We start from the raw sequence: 17,154 nt of genomic DNA on the forward strand, positions 1-17,154 counted from the left end.
GTCAGTTTAAGAGATATTTTTTCCGTTTCTGACATATTTCATATTGTCGCTGTTGAGGTCTTTTGGCGACAAGCCCAATCCTGACATTTTTGGGGCCGTAGGCAGTGTTTGAAAATGGAGCCTCTTATTTTTTAATATAAAATACTTGTTCAATAAGGGAACGAATATAGTTTCGTGGTTTTAGTGGCTATTGTTTGTATCACCTCTTTAATACCTTGGGTAGCAAGTTCGGACCTCAAAAGCATCAATTCAAAGCTATTTTTGAACGAGTTCCAAAACTGTAGGCGTTAAAAATTGAAATAGCCAGGACTCAAACTCACGATCACATGAAACCACATAGCCATTACCACTATGCTACACTAACATAGTTCAAAAATTATACACATGTATAATTTTTTATACATTCTGCTATTTGGGGGCCCAATTATTGGGTTCAAAACTGGAGGCCCTAGGCAGTCGCCTGGTGGGAGGCCTAGGGCTGACCTTGTTTGGTGACAAGTGTTGTTGCTGTTGAGGTCGTTTTGGCCACACCTCGCTATGTTGCCCTAGGTATGTTTTAGTGACTTGTGCATAAATTTAGTTGCCGTTGACTTTTAGTGTCATTGATTTGGTGACTACCTTGGCACATGTAGCCGAAGAGTATATGCGATGAAATTTTAGTTGTTGGTGACTTTTTTGGGTGTGGCCGTTGGTGTTTTTTCTTATAGTGATTAAATTAATCATAACAGTGCTGCACTTTTGAAATAAGACACAAATGGGCACTTCTGAAATAAGACACCGCGACGGGTGTCACGCAAAAGTGGGTGTCCACACAAATATATACTCCATAGTACTAGCTAAAGTTAGTGATCAACATTACTGGAGGCTGACAATAGTAGTTTTCAAAAATATATACTTGCTTAAGTTCATGATAACAGTACTAGAGAGTACAATCGTTAAGAGAGCATTCCATACATCAACTACTCTCCTTAATTTGTTCCTACAATATTCTTCATTGTCAACTTGTATTATCATTGAATTCTTAGGCAAGAAATGCGAACGAAACAATAATTACCTAGATTTTGTTTTTCCTTCTTTTCTTACTAATAATAAATTGACTGCAAGCATGATTATACAGTTTTACGACCAAAAGACAAGTGAAAAGGATCCAAGTACACTTAATACTTTTTCTCTTCTTCCTTGGTTCTTCATTATCCAACTTTCTTTGGCAGCTCCAAATGAGTCTTGGTTCAAACCACGACTCCGGTAACCTTCCTCTTCATAGGCCCAGCAAAATATAGTACACAAGTGTTATCGGTAATGCAATTAACATGCCAAATATAACCCTACAATTCCAGTCGGAGAAGAACGTTAGAGGAAAAAGTAACAAAAAAACGTTTTTTTTGGGAAGCATAGAATGTACTCACCCTGTGCTGAGAATGTCAGGGTGTACGCTATATTCCTTGGCAAAGACAAAGGGGACAATTCCTTGCGGTAGGGCAGCCTGGTTTTTGTTAAGTTATCCAAAAACAAACGAAAAGTGGGGAGGACAAAGTAGAGGTTATGTTAGTACCGCACAAGTGCACGTCTATTAATTGCACATGATCAATAGCTCAAATCAAACTAAACTTCTATTTCCTTGTGCAATTTCTTGGTGAAATAGAACGCTTGCCAATTTGAACATTGAGTTTGGAAGGCTAAAATGAATAGTTAATTGTGAAGAGAGAAGAGGACCAATAGGAAAAATATGATGAACATTTCAAATATTGGCTTTAAAAAGGGATGTAAATACTTTTTTGAAGATTTACGCGACTATGGGGCATGTAAAAAATCGACATCTTAAGAAAATGAATCTCCTACCAACCAATATGTCAAACTTATATTATGATGCATTTATTTTTAATCGTTGAGTTACCTTCTGTTTGATCAAGTCTTTCCTAATATTAACAATTGATGTCCCAAAATGGTCCATAATCAAAAATTCATTTTTAGTAAAAAAAGATAGTACAAGTTGGGAATAAATGTAAGTGAGTGAGTCTATTAGTAGTGGTGGGAGGAGACAGAAAGAGAGAGAAGCGAAAGAGAGTGTGTGATTCCTATTAAATTTGATTATCCAAAGAAAAATGTTACTAGTTTTGGTACAAAGCCAAAATTTGATTATGGGAAAAAAGATTGCTAAGTTCGGTTATTGGAAAAGAAATTGCTATTTTGAACCAACATTACTAATTTTAGAAATTTTTTAGTTTTGATTACGCCATTAGAGACACTCTAACATACTGTATCAAATTGACATAAGATATGAGATGCCAAATATATACCACCGGAGAATTTAAAATTTTGGGTGGAATTAATTTAAATGCTATTTTTTCACTTGGCTTGCCAAATACCACCTGACATAAGGTATAATGTTTGTAAGCTCCACACTTACACATGCACATACAAATACTCACATAAATGGGTTGACAAAATGAGTCAGTGATTCAGTACAAGCAGTAGTAGGGAAAGAAAGAGAAAGATACGCATTCCATCTCGGACTTTTAGTTTATTACTCCCTCCGTTCCTTATTTTGTGTCCAGTATTTCATTTTGAGCTGTCCCTTAATAAGTGTTCATTTTGTAAAGTTAGTGGGTAAAAGTTAGTGTATTGTCTATTTTGTCCCTAAAAGTAGATTCCATTTTAAAAAGTAAGTGAGTAAAAGTGTAATGATGATGGGTAAGTAAAGAAAGTGGAGGAAAAAGTTGATGTGAAAGGTATAATGATGATGTCTTTTTAATAAGTTGGAGTTACGAAACAGGACACTTAAAAAGGGACGGAGAAAGTATTTTTTTTAGCTGAGTTGAGGTTACATAAAAAAAATTAGCGTACTCTATGAAATAATTTTCTAAAAGTAATACTAACTTATTTTAAAAATGAATATTATCAAAAAACCAAAGAAGTAATTTTCCAATATTTCCTTTTCACCATTTACACTCCTTTGTTTATTTTTATTCAAGTGAAATTATCCTTTAATCCTTTCATTATACTCTCTTCATCTCGGTTTATTTGTCCCATTTTTGACTTTTTGAAAGCGTTTGACCACTTAAAGAATTGGTTATAATTTTCAATTCGCAATGTTTTTAATATGCAATATGAATCTTGTTTGATAGATCTCAATTAATTTTATTATACGAAATCTTTAAAATCATAAAAAATATTTTAAATTATAAAATATAAGTATATTTTTGAAAAACACGTATTTCGATAATTAAACAAACAAATTGGGACGGAGGGAGTAGTTCACTTTTCACACTTGAGAATCAAGCAGAGGAGTGAGTGTTGAGGAGTGACCTGTACAATGGCAACGTGTAAGAGGGCGCCGCGAAGGCCAACAGCAATGGAAGCGGCAGCCATGACAGCTGGGCCTGCAAGGAATCTCACGGCCATAGCAAAAGCTGCTATGGAATTCCCACATGCTATGATCCTCGGTTGCAATGCCATGAACAGACCTGTATGTTTCCATAACCCATTCAATTTCAATCAACCAATCAATTAATAGTACAACATGACATTTCCTCATCATCACTATCATTACTACCGCCACTTCCCTTCCCTGTCACTATTACTAGTGGAGTATCTAAAATTATACTCTAAATAAAATAAAATAAAAGTAAGAGAGAGAAGGGGAAAAAGTAAAAAGAAGCGGCAGGCAGACACATTTTATCATGACCGCACTGTTTTCTAATTCGCTTTTGCCACACTAGTACTCGTAGCTTTTACTATTTGTAATTTTAAACATATCCGGACCCATCTAAAAAAGAATGACAGTTTTTAAATTTATGTTATTTTTTATTATTTATATCTTTCGACTTATAATATTTTTCATGAGTTTAAAATTTTTTGTATAATAAAACTAATCGAGAATTATCAAACAAGATTCATATTACATATTTTTTATAATTTATATTGAAACATATATAAAAAATTAACACAAATATTAAAAATTATCATTCAATTTGGAACCAAAAAAATATTATCCTACGTTATCTCTATTATAAAACAGAAGGGTGTGGGGACAAACTGTTGAAACGGCTTAGATTCATTTGATTCAAAAGCTGTAATGCATCTTTCCACTTTCCGGTTAAGTGCCTATAATTTTACCTAAATTATACAACTGCCATTCCCTTTCAACCAGGATGTATAGTGCCGTAGGTACGAGCTAATACTAGTAATGATAAGATTGAGAGAGAGAACACACTAAAGAAAGAACTGACCCAGACTGAACATGGCCATGCCAAGTCCTGCATCTGACAGTATTGAAATCGACTTTTCAATTATGGCGGGCATCTTCACATTCCACCTGAAGAGAGAGAGTTAAAATCATAAGGACAGCAACAATAGAGAACATAAAATAAGTGAGAGAAAGAGAGTGACCTGAATGAGACTAGAGACCAAGTGAGGCCAATTAAGCTGGAGTAAGTGTTTGGGTTTCTGATGAGTTTCCTCCAAACCATGATCAATATGAGCCTTGTCATGACACTCGTTGGAGGCATGGCTTTTGGTCCTTTGTTTTTAACATCTCCTCCTCTTTCCCCATCGTAGCTGTTGTTTATTTCTCTAGCTACACCTCTGTTTCCAAAGCTGAAATCATCTCTCTCCAAGTAATCCTCCTGGGTTTCCCTATTACCCTCCACTGATTATCCCACAACATAAAAACAAAACCAAAAATACCAATTAACTAACATCGAAGATTTGATACAAGAACAAATTAATACTATTCAAAGGAAAAAATTTAATTAAAAAAAAAAAAAAACACGAAATACTAGTAACAATGAAACTACCTCCTTTAGTTGGGGAGACTGCTACTCTCCCTTCTTTAGAACTCTGGTCCAGGGTTCCACCATAATCATGGGCGCCAAACACATCCGAAACAGGGGAAGCACTTGAACTCCAGACAAACATGTGAAGATCCCGACCACCGTCCTCAGCCTTGTGCGGCGGAGCTTGGCCATTAGGCTTCTTAACCACTGCTGCTACATTAGCATTCGTAGTAGTATTAGTACTCCCCGGTGCTTTCGAACCCGTGGGTGAAAACATCCCCGGGTTGGGCGCAGGATAGTTAGCGTTACCGTGGGAGTGGAACCTAGACTTGTTAGCTCCTCCTCCGCCGCCTTCTTCCTCATAGTTGGACGGCCTCGGCGTCGGCCCCCTCGAGAGCCCACCGTACACATCCGAAGCACCGAAGTTGGAGTTCCGAGTGCCGCCACCGACCATGGAGTAAAAATCGGTGTGATTAAAGCTAGAGCCTCTCGGAGTCGGGTTTCTCGACGACTGGAGAGAGTAAATCTCGGCGTTGGTCAGATTCGACGGCCGCGGAGTAGTAGATGAATAGGCGTTGGACCTTCTCGAGAAAATGTCTGAACGAGAAGCGTTGGATCTCCTTACAGTAACGTGGAGTTTTCCGTCCTCCTTGATCTGGGTTTCCGTTTCCAAAACTTGCCTAGTTCCGTCCAATGACATCACGTCCGAATCCACATGAATCGAAACAATGGATCCAGCGGTGTCCGGAAATTGCTCAGAAATCAATATCTTGGCACCTCTGTACTCGAACAGAAAGAGCATCAAAGTGTACCAGATGATGCATTGGAGAACCACTATTTGAACCATTAAGCTACCGGAGAATTCTCCATACATCCCTTTGAGCAGAGGAATTCCCATTACCAAAGTATTTGGGAGAGTGGAAAGGGAAAAGAGTGTTATGCTCCATTCCAAACAACCCCTCTTGCTTACTCTACTCCACACGGCTAATACAGACAGAACTACGAGTTTCTGGAGAGTATCGGCCCCCATGAAACGCCAGTTCATGGTATAAGGATCATTGATTGAGATGAAGTGGAAAGAGAGAAGGGGGACTGCGAATAGAGCGACAAATCGGTTGATCCCAGAGCACTGGTCTGGGGAAAAGATTTTCCACCATTTCACTGACCCATAAGCTAAGATCATAGCAACGTAGAGTGGGACCACTGCGGTCATGACATGGTAGAAGTCTGATAGAGTTATCATCTTTGGCTCTCTGTTTTGGGCTAGTATTTCAAATCAATTAAGCAAATATCAGAGGAAATTGTTCCCAGAGATTGACTGAGACAGAGGTGAAGGGGATAAAGAGCAAGGAGAGAAGGTGGTGATGCTGGGATAAGCTTAGGGAAATGGAAGGAGCATGTGTTTTGGTTTATGGGGCTGTGGGTAGCAAGCAGAAGAGTTCTTGTTTTTTTTTTCCTCTCTTTCAGTTTAATGGAGTAGTATACAATAGTATATGATAGAGCTTTGAAAGTTGGGACAAGCAAGCTTGCACTATTTGCAATCACCAAAGCACAGGGTCGTTTATTTCTTACCAGTTATTATTACTTTTAATTTTGTTTTTTTCCTATTTGTTTTGAGCTCTTCTTTGGATTTGATGGAAAAGATTGGGGGATGGGCTGAATTGATTTTAATTTGGTAAGTTTGTATATGGCTCTGCCTCCAATGGTCTTATATATTAGTTCGTTTGTGGGATATAAAGTTTTGATAAAAGCATTTTGGTTGGAAGGGGGCAAGGGTCCAAATCAGTAGGTTTTCAACTAGTTTGTTCCAGTTTTGATTGTTTGTGGGCCCTTTTTGCGGTCTACAATAATGATCGAAAATCGTTCATTTTTTAAAGCTCGTCGAAAACAAAGATCTTGACAAAAATCACGTTGATCGGATGTAGTTTGATATGATATCCATATGCATTAAGTTTGGAAAAAAAAGATTGTGCAACAATGGATTGCAACTTTTTTGACACAATTATTTGAACAAATCATATCAAACGATATCTGAACAATGTAATTTTGGCGTAGTTAATGTTCTTGACGAATTCGAAAAAGTGAACAGTTTCGATTATTGTTAACAGTTCAAAATTGGATAAAACTGGTTGGAACCCTAACTGGGCAGGACCCTTGCCCGGTTGGAAGGTGGTGCTGTGTCTGTAAGTACTTGTTTGATGAGCTTTTCAAGTTGCGGCCAAAGTGCCTTGCCTCTCTTTTTCTCATTCTTTCCTCTTGGATTTGCTTTTCACATCATGGGCTGTTTGATACTTTGATGTATGATGTATCCAAAACTTATTGGACCGTGCCCACCACTACTGAAAAATTACTCCCGTAATATTCATTTTTAGTTTTTCTTGGGCAAATTATTGTTACCCTCCTTGTACTTTAATAAGTGATTTTCAGAGGCACTACTGAACTATAAAATTTAACACCTACACCAATTGGACTAATAAAGTGGGACTACTAACTTTTTCCACAATGCTAATGAAAATAAGATTTAGCACCTTTCAACGTGATTTTTTCTCCTATCGCGTATTAGGGCTGCCTACTGATCGGTTTTGGACGGATTGATTCGGTTCCCAATCCGATCCGCTCGTAGCGGATTATCATTTTCTCCATCCGCCAACCGTCCGTGAGTGCTGTTTGGTCGGTCGGTTTGGATGCAATTTGAGCATGCAATTTACTTCATCCATTCCAATTTAATAGTCTCTCGTTCTATTCTAACTGGATAAAAAACTAGTTATATCTTTAAATCAATAATAAATTTGATATCCAATATGAATATTGTTTGATAGATTTTGATTAATTCTATAATACAATGTTTTTAAAATCGCGTAAAATATTATAAATTACAAGATATATAATCAATTAAAAATGACATGAACTCTCAAAAAATACTGTTAAATTGGGACGGATGGAGTACTTTTTTGTGCACACCAAAAAATTAAAAAATAGAGCCCCAAAACTTCAAGTCCAATCAAGTCTAAACATTTATCCACCCTAAAGTCCAAACAAGTCTAAAGATAAATGATTACATCATCAACCAAACCAACCGCATTACTTAGAATTATAGGTTATTTGATCAGTTCTCCGAGAGATAGATTGTGAACAAAAATAACACCTAATCAACTTAGAATTACAGGTTATTTGATCAGTTCTCCGAGAGATAGATTGTGAACAAAAATAACACCTAATCAACCTGCATATGAGTAATTTAGGGTGAGTCTGTCTAAACAATTTAGAATTTTAGATTAGGGTTTTCAATATGCTTTTGCCTTTTAATCATTTTATTGAGTTTTAAATTTAGGATTTTTGTTTTTTGTTTTTGTCTTTTAGTCCCAAAAGATAGATCGTTTAAAACCCCCATAAAGCATGCTTGGAAACGAATGAAAATAAACAGCAATGGTTAATGTGTCATATCTATACCATGGAGATGCAATGGGTTATTAGAGCAAGTCTAATGAGAGGATGAATAGTCATTTTCCATCCCCAAATGCAAAAATTAGGCCTCCAACGGGGATGGAAATAGGGATGAAAAATACATTTGATGGATATGAAAATGGATATATCCATCCCGCAAATGACTAGAGCTATAATTGTCACATCATCAACCCAACTAATTCTACTAGAAAATGGATAACTAGAGTTACCTAAATTCGATGAAAAGTTGGCCGGAATCTACAAATCTGTTGCCGGAGAAACAAAAATATACGTTGGATTCTGTAACTCCTTGTCGGAGTAATCAAAACACACTGAAATTCAAAGAGAAAGAGCGCGCGCGAGCCAGTGAGATAGAGAGATCGACGGGTTTGAACATGATGATTTCTGATTATTGTTCACAGTGGGTGAGAAAGAGGGGTTTGAGAAAAATCCAGTGAGAGAGAGAGAGAGATCTCACTGGTGAGAGAGAGAGAGAGAGAACGATGGCTTCCCCTCCTCTGCCCAGGGGATCGAGTTAGGGTTTGGGCTTCTTCTACCTAAACCAATTTGTGAGGGAGGGAGAATATAACCGTTGGAATTTAATCCAATGTGATAGGCTTTGGGAAACAATATTGCTCTAGAGACCTGTGTTTTAAATTTAATAATTTTAGCGTTTAAATGAAAATTAGAATATTGAAATAATGTGAAATGTTGTGTGAATAGGAGATTTGGAGTTAATATGATAAAATTGTTAGTAGAGGGGTGCAAGTGCAATTTATATTATGTTAGTATATATATGTGTGTGGGTGTGTGTAGAGGAGTAAAATCCTCCCCCTCTTCTCTCTCTACTCTCCCGATCTCTCTCCTTCTCTCGGCTTTTCTTCCTCTCTCCCACTCCATCACTCAAAACTCCACCCCAAACTCAAAACCCATGATAATCAACCTCCAATCCACCTTCTATTCACGTTTTTGAGCTCGTATCTCAAAGGGTTGAGTTTGGAAGGGCGTATTTCGGTCGTTCAAGCTTTCGGAGCTAGGGCTTGGTTGTTGATCTCGTGCTTGAGCTTCTAACACTCGAGGTAGGGATTTCTTGCTCATTTTATGTGTTTATGAGTGATTTATGTGCTTAATTGTGCCATGGACAATTGTGTTTTGTTGTTGAGCTTGCCCTTGAAAATCTGCTCGAACTGACCTAATATCGATACTACTCTGCTTGGTATCGATACCATTTCGTCTGGAATGTTTCTTAGCCTATCTGTATCGATACAGATTGCTTATGGACAGTTTTGCAGCTTTTGTTCTAAACTCCACTGTTTGGACCCCTGATCATTTCTAACACCTCTCAAACATCATTAAACCATCTTGTAACTTGATTGCTCGACCACCAATGACTCAGTGATCATTCGCATTCTCGAGACACTCGTTAAATGTAAACTTAGTACCGTTGTAAATGAAAGGTGTACCGTAGGGTTGTTTAGGAGTACCGTAGGCTGTGCGAGGTGTTGTGATGAGTATAATTAGTAGGTATAATTAGTAGTTGTGAGCCTGTCTAGTGATCCGAAAGGTGGCATAGTAATTCGAGTCCTCATGATTCGTCTCATTGATATTTCTAAATTCCTTTGGCCCTCGTTCCATGAGTTCTAAGTATCGATACTGGTGGGTAGAATGTTGTATAGTCGCCATGGGTTGGTACGTTACTTAGGGTATTGTGATATACGTAAGGAAAAGGCATGTATTGATTTAATATTCGATGTTATGATATGATTGATTGTTTGAAATACTTTGAATTGTGATTGATAAATCGATATGTGATTATGACAAGGCTTAACACTACGGGTACCACCACTCAGTGGTAAATGACTGGGCTGGACACTATGGGTATCACCATTCGGTGGTGAGATGATCGGGCTGGACACTCTGGGTATCACCTTTCGCTAAAATGACCGAGATGGTGAGATGACCAGGCTAAAACTGAACGGGTATCACCATGGACATTTGGTGAGCTCACTGAACCACACGCGATACATGCAAAAATAGAGATTGATGATACGTGGTTGATTTTTATAAAGATTTTGAAAAGAAAGAATTTTTATTAAAAATCCTCCGGTATTTTTGAGCGAATCAACGGAACTTGACCTGTTTGGATTTTGTATCTCTCTAAATCATTTGCAAAAAAAGAAAAGGCGGTTTTATGGAAACAGAGTTGATTACCGCCAATGGGTAGTTGAGAAAGATTAAGGTATTAGTATGAGGAGTAGTGGAATGGTTGAGTATCTATTGTAGATTTATTTAGATTGAAGCGAGTTTATTTAGGAATATCTATAAGATGCCTAGAACGCTTTAGTCGTGGTTTGTTTGCTCATTGCGGTGATCCTTTGTTCGTCATGATCGCTTATTGAAATTCATCTATTCTTGGTGCATAATTCATCACATTTTTAAAGAGCTTGTGTCAAAATTTCTCCACTGGGCTAGTGTAGCTCAACCTATTATTATTTTCAGGTACCTCTCAAGGTCATTGGCATGGAGTGCTTGCAGTGCATGTCTGCCATCTTCATTTTGAAAGTTAATATGGAAGAATTACTTTGACACCTTTGTGAAACTCTTTTGGAAGATGTAGTTGTAATTTTTGATATAGTCTTTGCTTGGAAATCATGTAATCTCTAAATTGACTATCTTTGACTAATCTCTAAGGATTTGGGGCTGAAGTGCCATTATTGTAAATTTTTAAATTTGATCATGCTCTTGATAGTTTAAGAAATGTCTTTTTTTATATTCTAAAATGACTATCTATCCCAAGTTATTTTTCATCCTCAATGGAGATGCTCTTACACTTTCCACCCTTGTGCATTTTTGGAAATTTTACTTTTGTGGACAACTTTCCGAAGGGGCATCGCCACACAAATATCCTCACCACGTGTTTAATCCCCATAAAGCTAAAATCGTGGATATTTCTATAGCTAGGAACATCACCACACAATAATGGCTTCCAATACTAGATATAGTCTCCACTTAGTTTATTAAAACTAAGAAAACATGCAAGTAGAGATTCCAGGTACGAGAGCCAAAAATACGATAAGAGGAAGGTGTTAGGCACCCCTCTTCGCCCAGTCATGAGACCGGCCCATTATCATTCAACATACAATTGATTCTTACTTAATTTAATTTTTATAAATAAACTGATTATTAGCCTTTTAAACAGTTAATAGTGATCTAGGACAATAATTAAATCACATGCATTGAATAACAGAAAAACAGAAAGTTGTCCCAGCGAATGGATATCACGGTCGACAAGTCCTACTGGATTAATGTACCGGCCTTGAGAACGATGTCTCGGCCAGTGTTCTTCCTTACACCAGAATACGAACAGTTATACAGAGATCAAAATACAATGCTATTGATTAAAACATGTAAATTGAACGAACCACAGGCCCTTGGGCCTCACCACCTCGATCCCTCAGTAGCTTGATTGCTTCGAATTAAGGGTGATTGATTGATTTCTCTCTCGAAACCCTAAGAACTAGGTTGGGTACTTTGGGGTTTGATCACTCGGATTGCGGCTGCTCACGGGGAGTTAGGGCTTTTGTAGATGAGATATATGAGATGATTTCTGCAGAGTATTGACTCTTGTAGTGAGGTATTGAACGTATTATTTCAAAACCCTAAAGCCCTCTTTATGTAGGCAATGGGTGTGGGCACATGCCCCAAAAATTGCATTGGGATAAGCGGGTGTACTCATTTTTAAAGCGCAGTGAAATGCTCAATTCAGAGTTGCCACTTGGGTTTGAAGGTTTGCCACCCAAGGAACCGAACTTTAAACGTTTGCCACGTTATTTGATTTGAAAAGGCTTGTAGACTGGTCCGTCATCACCTTGATATCTTAGGTTCGGGAACCAGGTTACGAGAGGGAAGGTTTTAAGGCACCCCTCTCACCCAATCCGCAGACCAGTCTCTACTCGGGCATTTGTAAAATGTTTGCAATTCTTTCTCATTAATCAGTTTTTAGCTAGTTAGGGAGGGGGAACAGTATAAGAGGATTAAAACTGTAACAAGTTTGTAGGATGTGATAGATGACATGCTCGCTTATTGAAACAGTTGGTATAGGATGAAAACAGACTCCTGTGGGAGTTTTAAATAGACTAAAAAGCACTGATTTGGAATATCGTGCGTAGGAAGAAACCTGCATGCACTGATCAAGTCATTGCATGCAGATCTGACCTACGCGCGCCAATAGGCTCAAACCCAAAGTTCTTATTTTTAACCCTTTGGATAGCTATAATATACTGTTATAGACAATTTGAATAGGCATAGAGGCCACCAAAAGAATAAATACCCCTTAAATAGTGTGGAGATAAAAATAGAGGCCAAAGCCTAGTTACCCATGTAAAGGCCAGCCACTGGTCTGAGTTGAACCTGCGCGTGCAAGTTATCCACTATCACGCGCAGGTTTGAGCTGTCAAACCAGTGCTTGGTTTTACATGTTTCTGGATTTTAGGACATGTCCAGAAAGACCCCAGGGGTATTCCATTGCAGCAAAAATGCATATTGAAAGACAACTAGCAGTTTCTAGTAAGGAAAATAGTAGACTGGTTTTTAACATGCTTGTAGTGGTGTATATGTAGATAAAGACATAAGCAAGACCCCAGGCCTCATGTGGGTTATGCACACGCGCTGGTCCTTGCCATGACGGTTTTGAAACTTTGCCAGCCTTGACTCTGCTAGCCCCCCCCCAAGGGATCCGAACAGAATGCAGTTCAAAGGTGTTATACCTTTTGGTTCTAGGGTTTGAAAGATGGTTGAGCTTGAGCTCGAGCTTGAGGGTTGGATGGTGGTGTTTGATGGATGATGGTATTGTTGTGTGGAGAGCAGGTGTGGAGCTTGTTAATGACTTTTTTTGCAAGAAAGAGATGAACAAGAAGCTTGGGATTGATAGAGAGATTGTAACTTGGTAACCCTTTGGAAGGAAGAGTAAATGGGGTATTTATAGAGGATGGATGGATATAGGAGAGGAGTAACCAGCTAAGTAATGGCTGATTTGGCTTGGCGAACAAGTCCTCTCCTTCAAGAAAGGTTGATGGGAGGTGTATGAGAGATGGGGGACATCCCCCTATCTTGAGATCACCCCTCCGACGAATAAACAAGGTCAAAGAAGCCCCAAAAGTATTGTGATCATGGCAAATGTAGGTTGGAAAAGGTGATAGGACTACCTCTAACCAGCGTGCGCGAGTGTTTGACGTGTGCGCAGGTCTAAGCAACACCATGCTAGTCAACAGTCTAACTTTGACTATTAACTAACATATGGTACTTTGACGCTGGCGCATTGGGTTTGGACCAACGCGTGCAGGTAAGGTTCTGGCTTTTTAAAATTGGCTGGGTTTGACAGGGTATCGAACACTCAAAGCTCAATCATGCTATCATTCCCGGGGTACTCTTGATCCATTTCATCATCGGAGAATCAAATAATCTGGAAAACCCAGATTGGGGTGTCTATAGTAGCCCCTCTTTGAAAGAACTTGGAGCGCCATTGACTGGGTATAAGTAACGTCAAAGATTTCTAGACACCCCTGAAGGCCATCCAGAACAGAGCACACTAGCAAAGTAGACATGTAAACTTAAGGAACTTGATTGGTGGATTGAATTGGACGAGCAGACCATCGCTGGGGATGAAAGTAGAATTGAACGAATGAATTGCTGTTTATTGATTGAATGTGGACAGAACTGGCTGTCGTTGCAAATTTGGACGGAATAGGTCGTCGGTGAATTGGATGGGACAGGTTGTTGGTGAATTGGACGCGACAGGCCGTCGTTGCTCGGGATTAAACTATTCGTGGCACAGATAATTCCAACAATCATGGGTAGGTCGTATCAGGTAGGTTAAATTCCATCTGTCGGGAATCAGAGCCAATCTCCTTATCCAAAACCATCCTAGACAGAGCAATAAAATTGCTGGAAGATGCGCTAATGGGTAGATCGATGTAGACTAGGACGGACAGACAGTCACTGTAGATTGATTGGATGGGATAGGCCGTCATTGACTTGGACAGGTAGAATGATTTGGACAGGTAGATCATCATTGAGGATGATCGGGCCATCGTTGAGTCGGACGGGTTGATCATCATTGAGGATGATCAGGCCATCGTTGGACTTGGACAGGTTTTTCATTATTCAGAATGATTGAGCCGTTGTTGAGTTAGATGGGATAGGCCATTGGGCGGATCATTATTCAGAATGATCGAGCCGTTGTTGAGTTGGATTGGATAGGCCATCGGGCGGATCATTATTCAAAATGATCGAGGCGTTGTAGAGTTGGACGGATTGATCATCATTGAGGATGATCGGGCCATCGTTGAGTTGGACGGGACAGGCCGTCACCGGATCATTATTTAGAATGTGTAGACACCCCAATCGGGGCTTACCAGATTAGTTTACTTACGGTATTTGATTCCCCGATGATGAAAAAGATCAAGAGCACCCTAGAAATGTTTGTGTTTGAGCTTTGAGCGTTTAAACCCATTTTAACCCTTTAAACCTAACCCAAAAAGCCTCAGCCGAAACCTTACTTGCATACGCCGGTCCAACACCAACATGCGCTGGTCTAATTGCCATGTGTTAGTCATCAGTCAGCTTTGACCGTTGACCAAGGCAAGGCAATTTGGACCCCTGCACGCAGGTTAACTACCTGCATACGCTGGTCAAACCTTGTCCCATCACCTTTATTCAGCCATGATCAAAGGACTTTTGGGGCACCCCCAAACTCTATTTATTCGTCTGAGAGAGATCCTCGGACAAAGGGCTGTTCCCCCCTTCTCACACAACTCCCATCACCTTTTCCCCCTCATTTAATGAGAGGGGGACTTCTTTGCCAAGCCAACTAGCCATTACTTGGCTGGTTACTCTCCATATCTCTCTATATATACCCCCTCTAGGCACCCCATGCAAAATGTCACAAGTTTGGTTACAAAAGTTACAAGGTTAACAAAGTTACCCCATTCTCTCTCAAGCCATACAACATCCACACATCCTCATCCATCCATACACACTCATGTTCCATCATCCAAATCTCAAGTTCAAAGCTCAAGCACCTTTTAAACTCAAAAATCAAAGGTATAACACCTTTGTCTACTCTTTGTTCTGATCCCTGAGGGGGGCTGGCAGGGTCAAGGCTGGTAATCTATACCAAGCGCTGGCCCTAAGGCTAGCAAGGTTTCAAAAACTGTCATGGCAAGGACCAGTGTGCGCCAGTCCCTGGCTACACACACAGGACAACATAGGGTTTGATGCCTTGTTATTTTGTGTCTTAAATTCCATATACCACACTGTGAGCATGTTAAAAACCAGTTTATTGCTTTCCTCTGATAAAACTGCTAGTTGTATTTCAATACTCATATCTGTTGTAGTGGAATACCCATGGGGTCATTTTGAACATGTCTCAAAACCTAGAAAATGTAAAACCAAACACTGGTCAAAGAGCTCGAACCTGCGTGCTATAGTGGATTACTCCCGCACGCAGGTCCCTTCTTGACCTGTGGCTGGTCTTTGCATGGGTAACTAGGCTTTGGCCTCTATTTTATCCCCACACTGTTTATGGGGTGTCTTATTCTTTTGGTGGCCTCTGAGTCCATTTAAACTGTCTATAACTGTATATTAACTGCCTATAAATTGCTTGGTTTATCTTGGGTGTGCACTAGTCATTTCCAGAGCCCAGAGGATTGAGAATAAGAGCTGTGGGCTTAAACCTACTGGCATGCGCAGGTCTTGGTGTGGCGTGCGTAGGTCGGATCAACATGCAGTGACTTGGTCATTTCATGCAGGTTTTTTCTTGAGCACGATACTCCGAAACAGGAGCTTTCCAGTTTGTTTAAAGCTCTCACAGCAGTGTATTTTCATCCTATACTAATTGTTTCAATAAAGCAAGCATGCTATCGATCACATCCTGCCAACATGTTACAATCTTAAATCCCTTTAAACTGTTCCCCTGCCCTAATTGGCTAAAAATCGATTAATGAGAGAGAAGCGCGAATGATTTTTTCAAATACTTGAGTAGAGACCAATCTTTGGATTGGGCGAGAGGGGTGCCTTAAAAACCTTCCCTTCTCGCTACGTGGCTCCCAAATCTCAGATATCAAAGGTGACGATGACCAGTCTATGCCTTTTTCAAAATCAAATAAACGTAGAAAAATATTTCAAGTTCAGTTTCTTGGGTGTCATCTTTCAAAACACAAGTGGCGACTCTGAATTAAGCGTTTTGCCGTGCTTTAAAAAGGGGCACACCCGCATCATCGCGATATGATTTTCGGGACATGTGCCCATAGTGGCGACTCTACTAGGGACTTATTGGATTAATCTATACTTAGAAATTAATACTCTTAGGAACAATCCCATAAAAGTTTGTCAAAATAGTGAGCTATGCGCTGCTAAAGCACGAAATGGTTATTCAATAGGATTCTCGCATCCGACCAATCCTGACTGGGACTTTTTTGATTGTTCACTTGAGTAGTTTTCTCCAAGTATCGATTAATAAAAGTGAGCCACATTTTAAAAGGCATTTTGTAAACATTGCGATTCTTTCTCATTAATCAATTTTTTAGCATTTTTCATGTGCATCGATGTTGGCTAGCCCCGTTGAGGTGTTTTGGCTAACCGGCACAGTTTACTGGAGCCTGAGGTCCTCGAATGTCCAACAACCTTGGACGATGATAAGTGATACTACCGTTCGACCGTTGCTCTGCAATACGCATTGTAGCTGGAGTATATCATGGCTTTAGTTTGAGGAACCTCCTCAAACCAAAACCGGCCTTTATATGTACAAAGCACTAGAACTCTCTAAGCTAGGACAGGTACCCGCAGTGTAAAATCTACTTGCATCTAACCCCATATGTAGGTGGATAAATTCAAGTAGTGCTATAAACAGCACTGGAATGCAACGGCTTCACGTGCC

At 39.4% G+C, this 17,154-nt stretch overlaps 1 protein-coding gene across 1 annotated transcript; it reads right to left on the reverse strand.

Moving 5' to 3' along the window:
- Nucleotides 1-878: 878 nt before the first annotated feature.
- LOC131336473 (probable auxin efflux carrier component 1c) lies at nt 879-6,435 on the reverse strand. The gene is made up of 6 exons (XM_058372330.1): nt 4,797-6,435; nt 4,390-4,648; nt 4,230-4,315; nt 3,307-3,464; nt 1,407-1,483; nt 879-1,325 (listed from the first exon to the last, which is right to left on the reverse strand). Exons 1-6 carry the CDS (start codon nt 6,016-6,018, stop codon nt 1,259-1,261), a joined length of 1,869 nt encoding a protein of 622 aa, XP_058228313.1. The 5' UTR covers nt 6,019-6,435; the 3' UTR covers nt 879-1,258.
- Between the last annotated feature and the right edge of the window lie 10,719 nt (nt 6,436-17,154).

The sequence above is a fragment of the Rhododendron vialii genome, chromosome 8a (assembly GCF_030253575.1).
Source record: "Rhododendron vialii isolate Sample 1 chromosome 8a, ASM3025357v1".
NCBI lineage: Eukaryota > Viridiplantae > Streptophyta > Magnoliopsida > Ericales > Ericaceae > Rhododendron > Rhododendron vialii.

What these genes read in the sequence shown, in the direction of transcription:
- LOC131336473 (XM_058372330.1), bottom strand. Translation starts at nt 6,018, where the DNA reads ATGATAACTCTATCAGACTTCTACCATGTCATGACCGCAGTGGTCCCA. An exon ending in TGGTCTCTAGTCTCATTCAG is followed by an intron (nt 4,316 to 4,389) that starts GTCACTCTCTTT and finishes CTCTCTCTTCAG; the next exon opens with GTGGAATGTGAAGATGCCCG. An exon ending in TACACGTTGCCATTGTACAG is followed by an intron (nt 1,484 to 3,306) that starts GTCACTCCTCAA and finishes AACAAAAACCAG; the next exon opens with GCTGCCCTACCGCAAGGAAT.